At 38.6% G+C, this 20,033-nt stretch overlaps 1 protein-coding gene across 5 annotated transcripts in view; it reads left to right on the top strand.

The window, feature by feature from the left end:
- HPS3 (HPS3 biogenesis of lysosomal organelles complex 2 subunit 1) overlaps positions 1-19,809 on the top strand; it is a 75,394-nt gene extending 55,585 nt beyond the window's left edge. Inside the window, exons 9-18 of one of the 5 annotated variants that reach the window (XM_081087452.1) lie at positions 288-469; positions 1,553-1,733; positions 3,293-3,526; positions 4,709-4,894; positions 5,223-5,411; positions 6,320-6,427; positions 10,708-10,914; positions 11,548-11,638; positions 18,243-18,282; positions 19,586-19,809. In XM_081087452.1, coding sequence (XP_080943578.1) covers positions 288-469; positions 1,553-1,733; positions 3,293-3,526; positions 4,709-4,894; positions 5,223-5,411; positions 6,320-6,427; positions 10,708-10,914; positions 11,548-11,638; positions 18,243-18,282; positions 19,586-19,748 — 1,581 coding nt within the window. In that variant the 3' untranslated portion in view covers positions 19,749-19,809. Of the gene's footprint in view, positions 1-287; positions 470-1,552; positions 1,734-3,292; positions 3,527-4,708; positions 4,895-5,222; positions 5,412-6,319; positions 6,428-10,707; positions 10,915-11,543; positions 11,639-18,242; positions 18,283-19,585 lie in introns of all 5 variants that reach the window. The other 4 variants (XR_013995747.1, XR_013995748.1, XM_081087450.1 and 1 more) reach the window with 4 other exon arrangements.
- The last annotated feature ends 224 nt before the right edge of the window (positions 19,810-20,033 follow it).

Below are 20,033 nucleotides of genomic sequence, written 5' to 3'. Positions count from 1 at the left end.
TTCATTAGCTTTATTACTAAGTTAACAGTATTATTAGTATTACAGTATTGTTTGTACTTTTTCTAATGAGCGCTGTTTAACAAAGGAGTATTTACAATTGTATGTATAAAACTGGCTCATAGATTGGGAGGGGGTACCTAGTCCCTGCCAGAATGATAATTACTTTTTAGGACTTAATGTGTCCAAATATTAATTTTATTAACAAAATATATAAATATTCTTAAGAACTGGGAAACTTTTAAGGTTTTTTCTGCTGCAACATTAGCTGTTTGCTTTTTTCATTTTAGGTAGACTACAGTAATACCTACAAGACTGCAAAAACCCAGAGCTGCATCCACCTTCTTAGTGAGGCCCATCTGTTAGTGAGAGCTGCCCTGATGGATGCCAGTCAGCTGGAACCTGGAGAAAAAGCAGAACTTTTAGAAGCATTTAAAGAAAGCTGTGGGCACCTTGGAGACTGTTACAGCAGGTTGATGATGCTTTTTGGAAACTTGTTAGAGAAACTGTCTTGAACTTTGGGTGTACTTGCTATCTTTTCCATCTCTGGTAGTTACCTGATAATTGGGGGTATGCATGAGGGGAGGTGGCTCATTTATTTATTTCACAAGCATTTGTTGAGCACATACAATGTGACAGGTATTGTGCTAAGCTTAGAGATACAAAGATGAATGTTACCTGCCTTCAGGTAGTTAGTTTATTAGGTGAGTAGTGAGTCTCAAGTTCATGAGTCTCCCACCACTTAATTTATGAATTGGAAGTTTCTTTTTTTTTTTTTTTTAATTTATTGATTTTTTACAGAGAGGAAGGGAGAGAGATAGAGAGTCAGAAACATCGATGAGAGAGAAACATCGATCAGCTGCCTCCTGCACACCTCCCACCGGGGATGTGCCCGCAACCCAGGTACATGCCCTTGACCGGAATCGAACCTGGGACCCTCCAGTCCACAGGCCGACGCTCTATCCACTGAGCCAAACCGGTTTCGACTGGAAGTTTCTTTTCATGTCTCAAGATGGGGATATTGTGGGGCATGACCAGTAAAATCCCTGACAGTGAAAGCAGTATTACTAGTTTATTCCTTGTTAGCTTTAAGGGAGAGATACCAGTTGGATGTTCTGTGGTTTTTTAATCTTAGTAGTCAATGCTTCTATGATGCTAGAAAAGGACACTAGTATGAATAATGATTTTTATTTCTGAGAATGTTTATAAATTGTTTTGTATATGATTGTTTCAAAGGCTTATTTGACCGATTATAAATTAATAAAACAGACTTTTCCTACCTATAAACACCATTATTTTATAGCCACATTATGAAAATAAAATTCACTTAATGAATTTTTTTCTATTTTTTTTATGGTCAAGCAAAAATAACTACATTAATTAGAAGGGCTTTACAGAATAAAACTTAGGAGCTTATTCCAACTACTAATGAGAGTAGAAAAGTATTTTGAGAATTATGTCATCTGGAAAGCATAATCTATTTTATTATGAAGTGTATTAGATACCTTGGCTTAAAAATGACAAATCTGAGCTTTCTTTGCTTCCTTTTCTTCAGGCTTGACACCCAGTATTCCCACCTCGCCTTGCCCTACTATAAGATGTCTGGTTTGTCTATGGCTGAAGTTTTGGCTCGAGTGGACTGGGCAATCGAGGATGGATCACAGAAATATGAGAGGGGGTTAATCTTTTACATTAGTCATTCACTTTATGAGAACCTGGATGAAGAATTAAGTGAAGTGAATATGGTTTTCTGTTTAGTTATATCTAATATTTTTAAGTTTTTATTTCAGCAATTTATTTTATGTAATACCATTATGAAGTCAATTTCCAAATATTTTTCCTTGGTAATAGTTTCTTTTCCTAAAATGGTGACTAATGTGTCCATTTCTTCATTAATAATTATAGAATTATAGCTTGGAAAGGAACTTACAATCATCTTATCATACTTTCTCATTATATAGACAGAGAAATGTGATCTATTGTGATTGAGTGACCTGCCCAACGTAACAGTTGCTTGTCTTTAGAAGAATAACACAGAAATGTGGGCTTTGCTTCCTTCTCAACTGCAGCCCTTTTACAACCCTAGTCATCCCACTCTCCAAGTGTCCAAAGCTTCACTTAAAATATCCTAGCATAGTGACCTTAACACATTATTAAGGATTATTTGTAGCCCCTCGTGTATTTTTTTTTAAATATATTTTATTGATTTTTTACAGAGAGGAAGGGAGAGAGATAGAGAGTCACAAACATCGATGAGAGAGAAACATCGATCAGCTGCCTCCTGCACATCTCCTACTGGGGATGTGCCCGCAACCCAGGTACATGCCCTTGACCGGAATCGAACCTGGGACCCCTCAGTCCGCAAGCCGACACTCTATCCACTGAGCCAAACCGGTTTCGGCGCCCCTCGTGTATTTTTACTTTTTAAAAATAGGTTTTTATTGATTTTAGGGATAGAGGAACATTGATGTGAGAGAGAAACATTGATTGGTTGCCTCTGGTATTCACCTTGACTAGGGATTGAACCCCCAACTCAGGCTTGTACCCTGACGTAGAATTAAACCAGCGACTCCCCAGTGTACAGGACAATGCCCAACCAATTGAGCCATACCAGCTAGGGGCAGTGGTCAGCAAACTCATTAGTCAACAGAGCCAAATATCAACAGTACAACGATTGAAATTTCTTTTGAGAGCCAAATTTTTTAAACTTAAACTATATAGGTAGGTACATTGTTATTAACTTAATTAGGGTACTCCTAAGGCTTAGGAAGAGCCACACTCAAGAGGCCAAAGAGCCACATGTGGCTCGCGAACCGCAGTTTGCCGACCATGGAGCTAGGGCCCTCATGTATTTTTAAAAAGATGAATACAGTTTTGCAAAGTTAGATACTGTGATACAAAATGTTTTAAGATTTTGAGAGAAATGAAAATTTATAATAAATTACCCCATTAAGTATATTTTGTAGTAAGCTGTAATTTCTTGTAATGGACTTTTGAGTGTAATATAATCTAATATTTTCTTCTTCTGAATGCTTGTTAATGTTAGAAGTGCTGGCCACAATTTGGTACATATTTTCACTGCTTTTTCATTTTAACTCAGCAAAGAAATTACTTCAAGTAATCTGAGTTCTTCCACATTATCATCATCAACTCTGTCTTTTTAAATCAAAACATAATACTATAATTTTATTTTAATTGAAATGTTATATCTTAGCTTTGTATCATTATTTCCCCCTGATTTTGTTGCTTTCTGTTGACTGACTGGCCTTTTATTTCTCATTCATACTCACTGAAGGAATTAGCAGTAAAAGTGGTTCAGATGTTTCATGTGGCTGAGCCAAAGCAGCTGCCCCATATCCTCTGTAGTCCTTCTATGAAGAATATTAACCCTCTAACTGCCATGAGCTATCTAAGGAAACTGGATACTTCCGGGTTTTCATCAATCTTAGTGACATTGACCAAGGCAGCAATGGCTCTGAAAATGGGAGATCTTGACATGTACAGAAAAGAAGTGAAAAGCCATTCAGAGGTATGGTGCCATCCCTGGTATTAACAGCAGGCTGAAATAAGACCGGTAGTCCTGAGGTGTTTAGCTTTCTTCTGGCTTCTGTCTAGCTCATTTTTTCTAGGTCATAAAGGAAAATAGATTTAACATTATAAAGGAAGTGACCCAGAGGGAATGCTTGAGCTTTGGATCTGGCAAATAAAAAGAATTATAAATGGCAGCAGTGGGTATCCAAAGACCTTTCAACTTAGGTACGTTTAGAGCATGGGAAACATATGGGCTCTTTCCGAGCCAACCGTCAGCATGAGGGAATGCCTTGCCCACTGAAATACAGTAGAGTGAAGTGTATTCAAGTACAGCAGGTGGGATATTAGCTGTGAGTCTTAGGAGTCCAGTGGTTGCAGAAATAGCCTGCACCTGGGAAAATCACAAAGGACTATATGGAGGATTGGGCATTTGAATTATATAGCAAAGAAAAGGTAGCTTTCCCTTGAAAAAGAGGTCATTTGGGAGCATGAGCAAAATGTTAATTATTAAGGGAAGAAATTGTGAGGCAACATTAATTGAACGATGTCCCAGGCCTATTCCCTTGCATATGTTCTCTAATTTTTGAAACAATGCTATAAGGTAGATGCTATTATTATACTTATTCTACAGATAAGGGAACTAAGCCAAAGAAAGGTTAAATAACTTGTTCAAGATGACAATGCTGGTGAGTGTAGAATTAGGATTTAAAGCAGGCAGTCTATCTTCAGATCTGTGCTCCTACACTGTTGTTTTACTGCCTGACTATAGGCAAACACCCACAGTATGACTTTGGTTTCTAAAACAAGAAAAGCAGGAGTGCTTTATCATAATGAGAAGAGCAAGCCAACACTGAGGTGTCCTTTGCTTTGAAGAGTAGAATTCTAGGAAGATGAATTTTCTGTCCATAATTTTGAAAAAACTTAAGGTATATTATTATTAAATCAAGTAAACTTAAATATAAAGCTTTCTCCAAAAATAGGGCATCTTGATGCTTAATTAAATATTAATAACTTCTATGAAGATAGTTAACCGATGTTCTTAAAGTAAGAACTTTATAGTTAAAGAGAAAATTGAGATTAAATTATTAATAGCTTAACCATGAATCTTGAATGCACTAGTATGTATTTATAAGATGAATGCAATGTACATTTTTTTTCTAAATTTATTTTTTATCTTTAGATGAAATTAGTATGTGGCTTTATTCTTGAACCTCGGCTATTGATTCAACAGAAGAAGGGACAGATGGTTCCAACTGAGCTTGCAGTTCACTTGAAAGAGACCCAGCCTGGGTTGCTTGTGGCTTCAATCCTGGGGTTGCAGAAGAACAACAAGATTGGGATTGAAGAATCAGATTCCTTCTTTAAGGTTTGTCAATTTCCAAATATTAATTGTTCTAGATAAAATTGGTAGCAGCCAGGGAGCAGAATAAGAGAAGTGAGTTTTTATTTGTTTATTGAAAAAAAACAAACTTAGACATAACCAATTTATAAAAGAATATATGTAGAAAATTTTCATCCATGCAAGCTTGAATTTGTTTCCTGTTAAAATGTCTAAGTGTGCTGTGCCATGGCACTAGTGTTAACAATAGATTATGAAATGCATGGTCCACATGATGGAATGCTGTTCAGACCAGTTGTAACTCAATCAATACTATATTTATCTGTGATATGGGGGCTTGTTTCACACGTTCAAGGTGCTCTGTGGTAAGGATGGAGATATGATTCCTCAGCTGTTGGTGGACTTTTGGGAAGCTCAGCTGATAGCATGTCTCCCAGATGTGCTACTGCAGGAACTCTTTTTCAAGCTCACATCACAATACATCTGGAGATTATCAAAGAAGCAGCCCCCTGACACCATACCATTGCGAACATCAAAGGATCTGGTAAGATAATGGAATAATACATTACACATTACAATAATGTACCTTCTTATTTTGAATGGCTTTGAATTAAACCTAAGTTTTATCACCAGATATCTTTTTTAAGCAGGAGTTAAAAGTACACTTCGAACTTGTCCATGAGTGAAGTTGCCCACATTTTAAATAATTTTGTATTCTAAAGAGTGCCTGTACTGCCTCTGTGTTCCTGACTTGCAGTGGTACCTCAGTAGCTAAAGTATGAGGGAAAGGGCTTTCCCAGAACATGTCTGTGCTTCCCAGGATGGCCATGATGTAGAACAGGAGAAAAGACATCTGCTGACCTCCCTTACATGTGAGGGACTGTGGAAAAGGATCCCATTATGTCCTGTCAGCCGCACACATAAGAGCTGTTCTGTAGCCCTCATGGCAGCCCTCACCACTGCTTTTACCCATCCTGCTCCTTTCCCCTACCAGCTTCTCTGCCTCTCATGAATGCCACAGCTAACTGGAAAAGACACCAACTTTTTGAATAATAGGGCTTTTAGGGGAGTCATCTTGAGAACTTACAGAGAAATTTTGTCTCCCAAGGAAAGTAGTAGAAATAAAAAATTATTTCCAATATTATTAACTTTTTTTAAGTATAATTAGCTTAAAAGCACTATTGCTTTTTTTGCTAGAAAGGGCCTCCTTGGAATATTTTAAAATTTAAAGTATTAAGAAATATTCAGTGCAGATTTGTTCAGTGAGAAGCAGGAAGACTGAAACTTTCCCCAGGGGATAGATTCTAAATGACTTCCCATCTCATTCCCAGGAAGGTGTATACTTAACTCTGCAACATGACTGAGGACTAGTGATTGCTTGTTCTATATAGCATGGATGAAGAACATCTGTTTTGTTGTATTATGTTTATATTAATTTCTTTTACATTTTAGATAAACGCCTGTAGCCATTATGGCTTAATCTATCCATGGGTTAATGTCTTAATAACATCTGATTCCTTAGCTGACAAAAATTATACAGAAGATCTCTCCAAATTACAGGTAAATGAAAATGCCTCTTTTTAATGAGGATACATATTACAATTTAATGTAGGCTTTAAATTTGGTAAGACTTCAGATGTGTTAATCTAGAATGTATAATTTTGAGGGGAAAATCCACAGGCATGCTCAGATGCTCTCCTGCCTCTGCCTGAAACTGCTCACAGGAAGGCTGCTTTCGTTACCATAAATGAGTGAGCACCCAAGTCACATGACTGTCTTGGCTCTTTCTAGCTTGTGCTTGAAAACACTTTGTGAAATGCATATGTGGCAAATGTTTAGCAGAGTTTTATTGGTATGATTTATGTTTTTTCAGTCTTCACTCATACATTTTAGGCCTATAGCCCAATCCAGCCACTACTGTCTGTTTTGTAGGAAATAGTTCAAAGTAGCCAATTTTTCTGGCTCCTGAAAGGATTAAAAAAAGAAAAAGGAAGAAGTATGATCAGAGAGTGTAGATCATCCTGCAGGAATTCTGACTGTGACAGTGTCTTGACCAGAATGAGAAATAAAGTCTACATTTGGCTTGGACCAGTCTGGGCTAGATGTGGATATGATTTTGTTTAATGTAGTTCAATGGTCCAAGGATCAAATAGAGCCCACAAATCTGTTTTGTTTGGTCACCCAGAGTATCTACTAACATATAAAAATTAAGAATTCTGAGTTTCACATTTCTCTTGAAAAATTCAGCAGACCTAGTAACCCTGGGCCCTCATTGCCTAAGAACTGCGGGTTGGAGCCATCCAATGGCTGGCTGTTTTGCTGCTAGTTTTTTTGGTCTAGACACTGAGCCTGTGGTATCCAGTTTCCTTACACCCAGCTGCCTTTTGGCTTCCTTAGTTTTTTGAGTTTGCAACCCCTCATTTTCCCTGGGAACAGGTATAAGTGTGGTTATTGCTTATGGAAACCAAAATTGGGGATGGAGGTTGGGAGGGAAGCTCAGCAGGCAATATTGCTTGGATAGCCTCTGTGTTGTCTCCAGAAATGGAGTTACTTACATTCTTAAAAAATCACCAGAGAAGAGTCTTCTTGGTTCTCATTTTTAGTACCTTTATGATGTAGAGGCTACTGAGCCTCAGGCTTGTTCATTCCATAGATATTCCTTGAACATACACTGTAAATTTGTACAGCATGGGACCAGGCAGGCAGGGCCTTGCTCTCCCGGAACATGTGCACTAATCACCTATTTAACATCATAATTGTAACAAATGCTATTAAATCTCACCTGATAAAGCATATTTGTAATCACTGCTTGAAAAAGTATAATATAGAGGTTTAAAAAGGAGTCTTTGCTGTTAAAGGATAGAAATGTAGTTAGCCTAAACATCTCTAAGTCACTTTCCTAATTATATCTCTTTCTAGATTATCTGTGGGTCAATTAGTCTTAGTTATTACGAACAAAATAACTCTCAAGAAACAAGAAGATTTTATGTGGTTCTCACCTAGAGGAATGGGGAGGATCAGGATCACCCAGAGAGGTTTCTCAAAATTGTATGACTCCCTCCACCCCCACCTACCACCACTACACAAATTTAATGTGTCTCTTATCCTCAGTCACTGTGACAGTACATTTTTGCAAAAATAAAATAAAAACAATATAGAAATCACCTACATGTCAAAAAGCTGCTGTCTGAAATGACACAGTACGTAGTAAATGCCCTGCCCTTTGCCAAAATTGTCATGGGCCCCTCTCCCACTTCCTTGCTGAACATCTCACCTTTAGAGCAGCAGTTGATTGAGTAGGTAGAGGAGCCCCAGAAGTCTGGATTCCAGTCCTGCAGAGCCGGCTGAGGGCAAGGGATCTAAATCAGAGAAGGGAGTAAATGGTACCTGTGCTGGGGTGGAGAGTCCACTTCCTATTTTGAAAGAATAATGGAGCAATCTGCTAAGAAGCAGACAGCACTGAGAGTATTTTAAAGGGCAGTAGTAACCTTTGGACCATTTTTTAATTCAGTAATATATGTGTTGTCTGGTGTATTTTACTTTTAAACTTTTTTTTTTTAAATTCTTAAACTTTACTATTCTTGGTGCTTCTTTCAACCATTCTAGTTTTCCTTGTGTTATTTTCTTGAATAGTCAACGTCAACTAAATCTTCTGTTCGTTCTGAACTGGACAAAGGATAAAAGTCAGGCACTTCATGAGCTATACCAGCATAGTGCTGGGGTCCAACCCCAGCAGGTCCAGGGGTCCCCAAAGGTGTGGACGGAGTCGGCGAAGAGGGAAAGACTCGGAGGCAGCGTTCAGTTGATCAGCATGGTTGGGTTCTCTTGCCTGGTTCTATTGCCAGGTTCTGTAGGTTCTCCAGCCAGGTTCAGTCACAAGGTTCTAGTCAGGATCTCTTGCCAGATGCTGGGGTCCAACCCCAGCAGGTCCAGGGGTCCCCAAAGGTGTGGATGGAGTCGGTGAAGAGGGAATGACACGGAGACAGCGTTCAGTTGATCAGCAGCCTAGCCAGGATCTCTAGCCAGGATCTCCAGCCAAGTTCTGGCCTGGATCTCCAGCGAAGTTCTGGTTCAGTTCTCTCACTAGGTTCTCCAAGTTCTCCAGGTTCTGTAGCCATGTTCCCTCGCTAGGTTCTCCAGCCAGGTTCTGTCCAGGTTCTCCAGCCAGGTTCAGTAGCCAGGTTCTGTGACCAGGTTCTGTGGCCGGGTTCTTCAGCCAGGTTCTCTCGCTAGGTTCTATCTCTAGGTTCTGTGGCCAGTTTCTGTCCAGGATCTTTTGCCATGTTCCCTCACTAGGTTCTGTCTCTAAGTTCTGTCTCCAGTTTCTGTGACTTTTAAACTTCTTGATGATATGGATAAAATTAAGGAAAAGTTCATGAGTAATCATCTTGTACCAAGCTTTGACTAATTGCATTTTAACCATGCCTTGCTCCTTCCGATATAGAAATAATCTTTTATGTTGGGAGATCTATGAGTGGCAAGTTATCACCTTATTTTGTGTTTGCTATCTTACTACCAGGAAATTATTCAGATGAAGGTGATTATTAAACTTGCAGGAAGGAAAGGGATCAACCTTATTCTCCTAGCCATTCCTTGGTAGAGATTGGAATAAAATAAGCACACTGACTATATAAATAGATAGTTCACATTCTATATCCTCCTGTGAGCCTGAGAAGCTGTAGCAAAAAGGATACAGGAAGAAGAAAATCAGTATATGATCTTCTCATCTTTATCCAGAAGAAAGGTGGTAGAATAAAAAATATTACAGTTAAATAAAACAAAACAGTAGGACAGTTGGCCCTTGAGCATCATGGGTGTTGGGAGCACCAGCTGACCACACAACGGAAAATTCATATGTAACTTGAGTTGGCCCTCAGCACTGCCAGTTGACTCTTTAATGATGGGTTTGAACTGTGTAGGTAACTTGAAAAAATCTGCATATACGTGGACCCATGCAGTTCAAATCCACATACTAAGGGTCAACTGTATTTGTAGTTTGCTTAAAAGTTAAATATTGGTTACAGTTCTGAATACTGAAATAGTACCTGCTCTTTATTCAGCTTGTGGCAAATGGTGTTGATACAAATTATTAGGTTCTTAACAGTTGCATTAGTTTTATTAAATGTTAAATTTTATTTTGGTTATATGTGTAGTGCATGCTTATTATAGAAACTTTGGAAAATATAGGAAAAAGACACAAGTAGGCTTTGTCCTCCCATTCATTGAGCTGATCGCTGTCTCAAATTCTATGCTCTCCCAAAGGCATTTCTATATGTTTATGTACCTGTGAAGATTTTATGAAACTGATTGTGCTCTGAATATAATTTTGTATTAAGATGTTTTTACTCTCATTTTATCATGAGTATTTTGTCATTAAATGGCCTTCAAAAACAATTTTGGTGGCTATATAATACCATCATACAGATGTACCATAATTTACTTACCCCTTTTTGTGTAACATTTAGGTTCCTCCTACTTTTTCAGTATTATAAATATTCTTGTGGTAAACATCATTGGATATAAATCTTTTACCATGATGTTGATTATCTCCTTAGGATGGAGTCCCTAAAGCAGTCCCATTAGTTTTAAAATGCAGTCCTTGCAAAATAAGTAAAATCATGTTATTTTTTTAAATGATTGTTTTCTATCAAATAGATTGTTATTCTTCAAACTAGAGGTGGTTAAATATTATTTAATACTTCACTTAAACTTAATGAGTATCATATATGTGTGCTCTAAAATTGCATTCTTCTTTTTCTTAAAAAAAATTTTACTCTCATATGTTGTGCTCTAGATTTTGGGGTGCCTCATTCCATAACCTTTCACTTTTCTGTTCATAGTCTCTTATATGTGGTCCTTCATTTGACATAGCTTCCATTGTTCCGTTCTTGGAGCCTCTCTCAGAAGACACTGTTGCTGGTCTCAGTGTCCAGGTTCTGTGCCGGACGCGTCTGAAAGAGTATGAGCAGTGCATAGACACACTGCTAGAGAGGTGCCCAGAGGCGGTTGTTCCATATGCTAATCATGAACTGAAAGAAGAGAATCGGGTATGCTTTTCAGATTTCATTTTCTAGATCAGTGATAATCAGATTTAATCATCTGCAAAATAGGGACAGATTAATGCCAGTCCAGCTTCACAGGACTGTGCAGGTCAAATGAGCAGATATATTAACATGCTATGTGTTTTGAGTACTGTTAGGGGCTATTAAAATGTATGGTGATGGTATGTTATCTTCATTAAAAATCACTAATTTGAAGATGAAGTAGGCTATTTCTGAAGATTTGGGAAACTTAATGATAATGGGAAAATATTTTTTGGGCTACATGGTCTTTAGTTTAGAAATTAGAGATCTAGACTTTAGTCCTTTTTATTTTATTCCTTCCTTCCTTCTTGCCACCTCAGACATAATCCAGGACATGTCTATGTTTCTTCGTGAAAGTGGCTATGTACTTATGCACAGTGTACTATTAGATTTTCACGCTACAAATCTGACTTCCATGTTATAGTTTAAACCAGAAGACTGGCTGCTGCTACAACTTCTGTTATAACAAAGTTGCCACCTTAACCAAAATGATGCATTTTGGTCCAGTACTTTCCTGCACCATCTTCTCATTCTTTTTGGAAATCTTAATGTAAAATGCAGCAAACTTAAAACTTATTCATTTTTTTCCTAAGATAGACTTTGTGGTGGAAAAAACTGCTGCCTGAACTTTGTCAGAGAATAAAATGTGGCGGAGAGAAATATCAACTTTACCTGTCATCATTAAAAGGTAAAATGATCATTTTTGCTTGATTATACATTTAATTGCATGTTAGCTTTAGTTTCCATAATTTGTTGAAGCCCTGCTTTCTCTAGTGAGGGGAAGAGGTTCTAATCGGCTGGAGCTGGCTTTCAGCGTTCAAACTCCCCCATTGTATTTGACATGCATTCATCTCTTCTAGCTACAGAGCTCACCCTTTCAGTTAATCTTTTCAAACATAAGTTATCATAGCACCAGAAAGTAACAACATCAGAATTTCAAAAATTGGAATTTTCATTAATACAATTACATTTTTATTAGTGCTTAATTTATTTCATGAAGGAAATTAAGATGGTTATTATTAATCATAATTATAAGCAAGTATTGAGGAATTACAAGGTTCTCAAGGATTTTAAAGTGGTGTGTCTCTAAATTATGCAGTATCTTATAGCATTGGTAGTTATTTTTTAAATTTCAAAATAATGCTTTGTAAATCTTGATAGATACATGGTTATCAAGTTCTTACTCTTGTGTTAATATCACCACTTTAATTGTTGGCCTGATGACATAGGGTGTGGCTACAGTGATTCCAGTGTTGGAGTTGTGTTTTCTAGCAGAGCTCATTGTCTTTAAAGTGTTAGGCAGAATCAGTGCTTATTGGAAGGAGTTTTTCTGAAAATCTCCCTTCATGATTGGGAGGAGGTGACTATACTCTTAACGTTTTGTGCTGCCCATCTCCCTGATTGTTCTTTGGTTTTCAGAAGATGGAAGTGTCAGGTGTTTGATTGCCTGACCCACCTGCATCATATTTATCACAGAATTTTGAACTGATCATTTGTGTTAGTGCAGTGGTTCTCAACCTTGGCTGCACATTAGAATCACATGGGAATCTTTTTAAAATCCTGATTTCTGGGCCTCATCCTCTGGAAATTCTGTTTCTTTGTTACTAATGTTGTGGCCCCACCCCATAACAAAGAAACAGAATTTCCAGAGGATGAGGCCCAGAAATCAGGATTTTAAAAAGATTCCCAGGTGATTCTAATGTGCAGCCAAGGTTGAGAACCACTGTGTTAGTGGATCACTTTCCAGAGCCCACATCTTCACACCTCAGACACATATTACCTTACTCAAAAGACTCTTTACCCTTTTTAAATGTGTATTTTTCTTTAATTAAATTTATTGGGGTGACATTGGTTAATAAAATTATATAGGTTTCAGGTATACAATTCTATAATACATCATCTGTATATTATTGTGTTCACCACCCCAAGTCAAGTCTCCTTCTGTCACCCCCATACAACCTCTCAACCTCTTCTACTTACCCCCACTCCCTTTCCCTTTTGGAAATCACCATACTATTGTCGGTGTCTATAAGGTTTTTAGGTTTTGTTTGTTTTTTACTTAATCCCTTCACCTTTTTCTCCCTACCTAAAACCTGTCACCCCTCTGATAGCAGTTTGCTCTCTATGAGTATGTTTCTCTTCTGTTTGTTAGTTTATTTTGTCTGTTAGATTTCACTTATATGGTATATGTCTTTCAGTAATTAACTTATTTCACTTAGCATAATGTTCTCCAGGTCCATCGATGCTGTTGCCAAGGGTAAGATTTCCTTCATTTTTGTAGCCTCCTAGTATTCCATTGTGTAGTTGTACCACAGCATTTTTATCCACTCATCTACTGATGGACACTTGTGCTGCTTCAGAATCTTGGCTGTTACACAGGGGTGCATGTGCATATATTCTTTCCATTTAGTGTTTAAGGTTTCTTCAGATATATTCCCAGAAGTGGATTCATTGGATTATAAGGCAGTTCCATTTTAAAAAATTAAATCTTTATTATTGAAAGTATTACATATAACCCCCTTTTTCTCCTATTGGCCTCTTCTAGCCCGCCCCCATCTCCCACCTCAGGCCTTCACTACTCTATTGTCTGTTTCCATGGATTATGCATATATGGGTAAAAGTTCATTGGTTGATCTCTTCCCACCACCACCCCCTCCCTCTAAGATTCTGCAGTCTGTCCCATGCTTCTAGGTCTCTGGATCTATTTTGTTCATCAGTTTATTTTGTTCATTAGATTCCATATATGAGTGAGATCGTGTGATACTTGTCTTTCTCTGACTCACTTATTTCACTTAGCATAATACTCTCCAGTTCCCTCCATGCTTATTTTTTTTAGGTAGGCCTGTAGTGCCTTTCAGGACTGCTTTAGCTGTGTCCCAGAGATTTGGGTTGTTGTGTGTTTACTTTCATTTATTTCCAGGAATTTTAAAATTTCTTTTTTGATCTCATTGGTAACCCATTCATTGGTTAATAACATATTATTTAGCCTCCATGTGTTCAAATGTTTTTTACTGTAGTTGATTTCTAATTTCATTTCATTGTGATCTGAAAAGATGCTTGATATAATTTCAATCTTCTTGAACTTGTAGAGACTTGTTTTATGTCCTAACATGTGGTCTATCTTTGTGAATGATCCATGTGCACATGAGAAGAATGTATATTGTGCAGCTTTGGGGTGAAATGTTCTACAAATGTCAGTTAAATCCATCTGATCCAGTGTGTTATTTAGAGTCACTGTTTCCTTGCTAATTTTTCTCTAGAACTGTGGTTGGCAAACTGCGGCTCGCGAGCCACATGCGGCTCTTTGGCCCCTTGAATGTGGCTCTTCCTAAGCCTTAGGAGTACCCTAATTAAGTTAATAACAATGTACCTACTTTTATAGTTTAAGTTTAAAAAATTTGGCTCTCAAAAGAAATTTCAATCATTGTACTGTTGATATTTGGCTCTGTTGACTAATGAGTTTGCCGACCACTGGTCTAGAAGATCTATCCGGTGAAGTCAGCAGCGATTTAAAGTCCCCCTACTATGACTGTTTTTGCTGTCAATCTCTCCATTAAAGTCCTTTATAAGTTTTTGTTTTGTTTTGTTTTTAATATATTTAGGTGCCCCTATATTGGGTGCATATATGTTTGCCTGGGTTATACTCTGTTGTTAAATCAATCCCTTTTAGTATTATGTAGCGACCTTTGTTGTGTCTTGTGATGGCCTTCATTTTGAAGTCTATTTTGTCAGATATGAGTATTACTACCCCAGTTTTTTATGTTTCCATTTGCATGGAAAAAAATTTCTCATCCTGTGTGAGTCTTTTGTTTTAAGTGGGTCTCTTGTAGACAGCATTTAGTTGGGTCATGATTATGTATCCATTCAGCTACCCTATGTCTTTTGATTGACACATTTAATCCATTTATGTTTAAGGTTATTATTGACTAGAGGCCCGGTGCATCAAATTTGTGCACTGGAGGGGGATGTCTCTCAGTCCAGCCTGCATCCTCTTCAATCTGGGACCCCTTGGGGGATGTCTGACTCATAATCCAAGACTGCTGGCTCCTAACCACTCGCCTGCTTGCCAGCCTGATCGCCCCCTAACTGCTTCTGCCTGCCAGCCTGATTGATATCTAACTGCTCCCCTGCTGGCCTGATCACCCCCATCTGCCCTCCCCTGCAGGCCTGGTCCCCCCTAACTGCCCTCCCCTGTGGCCTGATGGCCCCCAACTGCCCTCCCCTGCAGGCCTGGTCACCCCCAACTGCCCTCCCCTGCCGGCCATCTTGTGACAATGTGGGGTCGGCCATCTTGTGACGATGTGGGGACGGTTATCTTGTGGTGGCCATCTTGTGGGGACGGCCATCTTGTGATGACATGGGGGTGGCCATCTTGTGGCAGCCATCTTGTGATGACAGGACAGCCACCTTGTGACAGTGTGGGGGCGGCCATCTTGTGATGACATGGTGGTGGCCATCTTGTGATGACGTGAGGGCATGAGAGTCAATTTGCATATTACCTCTATTATGTAGGATAGGTACTTATTTATTGCCATTTTAATTCTTTATGCCTATGTTTCTCTCTATATTTCTTCTACTCATAACCGCAGACCCCTTAGCATTTCTTGCAATGCTGGTTTGGTGGTGATAAACTCCTTTAGCCATCTTTTTGTCTGAGAACCTCTTTATTTCACCATTTATTTTGAATGATAGGTTTGCTGGATATAGTACTCTTGGTTTCAGGTCCTTTCTTTTTATTACCTTGAATACTTCATGCCATTCCCTCTGGCCTGTAGAGTTTCTGATGAGAAATCATCTGACAGCCTTATGGGAGCTCCTTTGTAAGTAACAAATTGCTTTTCTCTTGCTGCCTTTAAGATTCTTTGTCTTTAATTTTTGGCATTTTAATTATTATGTGTCTGGGCATGAGCTTGTTTGGGTTCTTCTTGCTTGATACTCTCTGTGCCTCCTGGACTTGTGTGACTGTTTCCTTCACTTGGTTAGGGAAGTTTTCTGCCATTATTTCTTCAAATAATGGCACTTTCTTCTCCTTCTGGCACTCCTATTCTGTGAATACTAGAGGCCTGGTGCATGAAATTCATGCACTTGGGGGTGGTGTCCCTCAGTCCAGCCTGCACCCTCTCCAATCTGGGACATCCCTCTCACAATCTGGGACTGCTGGCTTCCAACTGCTCGCTTACCTGCCTGCCTGATTTGCCCCTAACAGCTTCTGTCTGCCAGCCTGATCACCCCCTAACCACTCCCCTGCCAGCCTGATCACCCCCAACTGCCCTTCCCTGCCAGCCCAGTTGTCCCCAACTGCCCTCTCCTGCTGGCCCGGTAACCCTTAACTGCCCTCCCCTGCAGGCCTGGTCGCCCCTAACAGCCCTCCCCTGCTGGCTGGGTCACCCCTAACTGCCCTCCCCTTCTGGCCATCCTGTGGCTGTGGGCACCACCATCTTTGAGGGCGTGGCAGTCAATTAGCATACTCCCTCCTTATTGGTTGTGGGCGCCGCCATCTTTGAGGGTGGGGTAGTCAATTAGCATATTCCCTCCTTATTGGCTGTGGGCGCTGCTATCTGTGAAGGTAGGGCAGTCAATTTGCATATTCCCTCCTTATTGGCTGTGGGTGCCATCATCTTTGAGGGCGTGGCAGTCAATTTGCATATTCCCTCCTTATTGGCTGTGGGTGCCATCATCTTTGAGGGCGTGGCAGTCAATTCGCATATTCCCCCCTTATTGGCTGTGGGTGCCATCATCTTTGAGGGCGTGGCAGTCAATTCGCATATTCCCTCCTTATTGGCTGTGGGCCCCGCCATCGTTGCGACGTTGTGAAGGTCAGTTAGCATATTTCCTTTTTATTAGATAGGATTGTTTTGATTCATGTTGTCCCATAGCTCCTTTAAGCTGTCCTCCTGTTTTTTAATTGTTATTTCTTTTTGGCTCTCTGATTGAGTGATATTTTTCTGCCCTTTCTTCTAATTCACTGATCCAGTTCTTAGCTTCCCTTAATCTGCTGTGTATTCTTTCCAGTGTGTTCTTTATTAGTGCTATGTCATTCTTTATTTGTGACTGGTCTTTTTTCATAGTTACTATATCTTTTCTCATGCTGTAGAGCTTCTTTGCCATCATTATGCTGAACTCCACATCAGATTTCTTATCTCCATTTTGTTTACCTCTTCTTCTGGAGAATTCTCTTGTTCTTTTATTTCGGGATTGTTTTTTTGTCTTACCATTTTGTCTGACTGGGTTTGTGTCTATGTATTAGGTAGATTTGCTATGACCCAGTCTCTAGTGCAGGACAATGTCAGGTGCTGTTTCTGACTAGGCCTGAGTACCGTGTTTGGAGCTATCACCAATCTACCTCTTATGGCTCCCTCTGCTGGGGCTGGTTGCCTTTGGAAAGTACCAAGATGTGCACCAGGGTTTGCTTTTCCTAGCTCAGGGCCAGAAGGAGATCAGAGACTCAAAGCCTCCAGAGGTCCACCTCTGTCTGCAGTCCAATTTACACGCAGTTTTGCTTAGACTCAGACCATCAACTACTGGGTGGGGCAAGAGAACTTTCAACAGGGTGGGGCAACTGCCTTCCCTTCAAGCAAAAACCACCTGGATATCAAAGGTTCTAGAGAAAGATTTTACTCTGTGGGCAGCTGTATTACATTGAAAAGTGACCGGGATCAGAACCTGGAGAATTGGAGCTGAGTTCCAGGTCTGCTACTTACTGAGTGACCTGAAGCAAGCCAAGTTTTTAATATCCTGGGACTAATGAGAAGTTCAGGGGTAACTCTAGAGTAAATGTTAGGCAAAATTGCAAGATGGTAATGTTGGAGATGGAGGTCAGGTGCTTATACTAGTATATGCTTAGGAGCTTGGATTTCATATCTCTAATGCAGTCTTTACCAACGTTGGTACTATTGACATTTTGGACTGAATAATGTGTGTGTGTGGGGGGGGTGTGTGTGTGTGTGTGTAGGTGTCTCCTGTACATTTTAGGATGTTGAGCAGCATCCCTGGTCTCTACCCACTAAATACCAATAGCACTGTCCCAGTTACAGCAAATAAAAATTTCTACAAACATTACCAGATGTTGCATGGGGGGCAAAATAATAATGGTTGAGAGAGAACCTTTGCATTAATGCAGAGCCATTGAACCTCGGGTTAGTAGCTGGCTTGTTTGTTTCAAAGAAATTGTTTTTCTGATAATGAACTGTGTTTATTGTTATAAATTTTCATACTATAGTAAATTCTAAAAATAACGTTTAAAAAGTCATTTAAAATCCCACCAGGCAGAAATAACTGGTTGTTTTTTTTAGCATTTGATGAATATTTTCTCAGCATGCTAGAGGATTTAAGGTACTCTTAAGGATTTAAGATCTTGACTTTGTTCTTGAAGTTATAATCTGTTAGCCTCTCACTAGTTGGCAGCAGAGAATTGGGAAGTGGCAAGACTTTTTTGTTTTGTTGGCTTTATAATCACTGTGCACTGGCCCCCAACTCAGTATTTTTTTGTGTAGTATACTTCTTATAGGTACCACAGTTAGGCTAAATAAACTGGTTTGGTAGGAAAGCATTGGTAATTCATGTTTTTCATGTAGGTTTTACAAACTAGTTAGTAGTTATTATTAAGGTTCTATTATATATCAGATGTGAATCACTGTATCTGAATTCTCAAAGGCCTCTAGAAGCTAGCAAATGGTACCATTACATTATAGATAAGGAAATTAGTACTCAGGAGGTTAAGTGACTTTCTTAAAGTCACCCAGAGAGTAGGTAGAAGAGTCTGATCCCTGCCCAAGTCTGTCTGATTCCAGAGCTAGGGATCTTTTCCATACATCACTGCTGCTACACTCATTAACTTTTAGCAGCAAGCACTTGTCAGTCCTTTATGTAAAGGGCGATTAGGTTGCTGAATATTGGACAGATAACTTTGGATGGATGCACACACACATGACTAGATTTACTTCAGTCACTTGGCAAATAGAGTAAGTAGTGGACATGCGAAGATCACACAGGAAGTAGCACTGAAGTATATTTATTGGGGAACATTGTTCTTAGGTGTCTTCTCTTTCCAGCAGAAGGCAGCATGTATTCATTCATAAGCAATAGAATCATAAAATTTCATAGTTATCTTTACAAAAATGTTTGCTAAATTCTTAATATTTATAATGTTAACAAAAAGCTTATTACTTTTCAGTTTGGAAAAAAAAGATAAATGGTCATTAAAACAGTTTATGCTTATTAATAACATGAAAATTTCAGCAGTTTAGGAAAATTTCAACTAATTTAGGAAAATGTTACCCAACAATTAATAGTATTTCTTGTCCGAGCAAAATAATGTTTATAAATTAGCTTTTAAAACAGTATTCTAATGATTGTATTTTTTTTCAGAAGATAAAAGAAATCTATTGGAAAATATTGTAATAATTTCTCTGAATCAAATGAAATAGTAAATCCAAATTGCATGGGGCTAATATATAATAATAAACTTCAAAGGATTCTCGAAAGAGTAAATAAGAAGTTGTTAAACCATAAGATATGATTTTTTATTTCATAATTATAATATTTTTTTACCTGAACTAAATTCTGGTTTGTTGAGTGATAAGAGAATTGGATAAAGCCATTTTGTTCTAACTCTGATATTTTTTCCTGCAAACAGAAACACTGTCAGTTGTTGCTGTGGAACTAGAACTAAAGGACTTCTTGAATGTCCTTCCAGAAGATGGCACTGCAGCATTTTTCTTGCCATATCTTCTTTATTGCAGTCAAAAGAAATCATTGACTTGAAGATATCATTTGGAAATCAGCATAATAGCATGTGAGACTGAATTTAAAAAAATTGAATGCCAAGTAAAAATATAAATAAAGGATTTTCATATTGAATATGTGCATATATTGCAAATGCTTTCATGTTGCTTACCTTACCATGGTATTTCATAATTTATTGTCTGAATCCATTTAGATTCCATCTAGAATCTAAAAACTACAAGGTATAAGAATTTCCTCAAAGAAACCATATATTTTTAAAAGTAGAGATTGACTTTTATTTCAAGGAACATCAATTTACTGTTGTCAGAGATATGACAATCTTTCTCATCCCAGGACTA

Source organism: Myotis nattereri (assembly GCF_964212035.1).
Source record: "Myotis nattereri genome assembly, chromosome: 3".
In the NCBI taxonomy this organism is placed as follows: domain Eukaryota; kingdom Metazoa; phylum Chordata; class Mammalia; order Chiroptera; family Vespertilionidae; genus Myotis; species Myotis nattereri.
The sequence above is the reverse complement of the archived record's forward strand: the minus strand, read 5'-3'. Positions and strand labels throughout refer to the sequence as shown.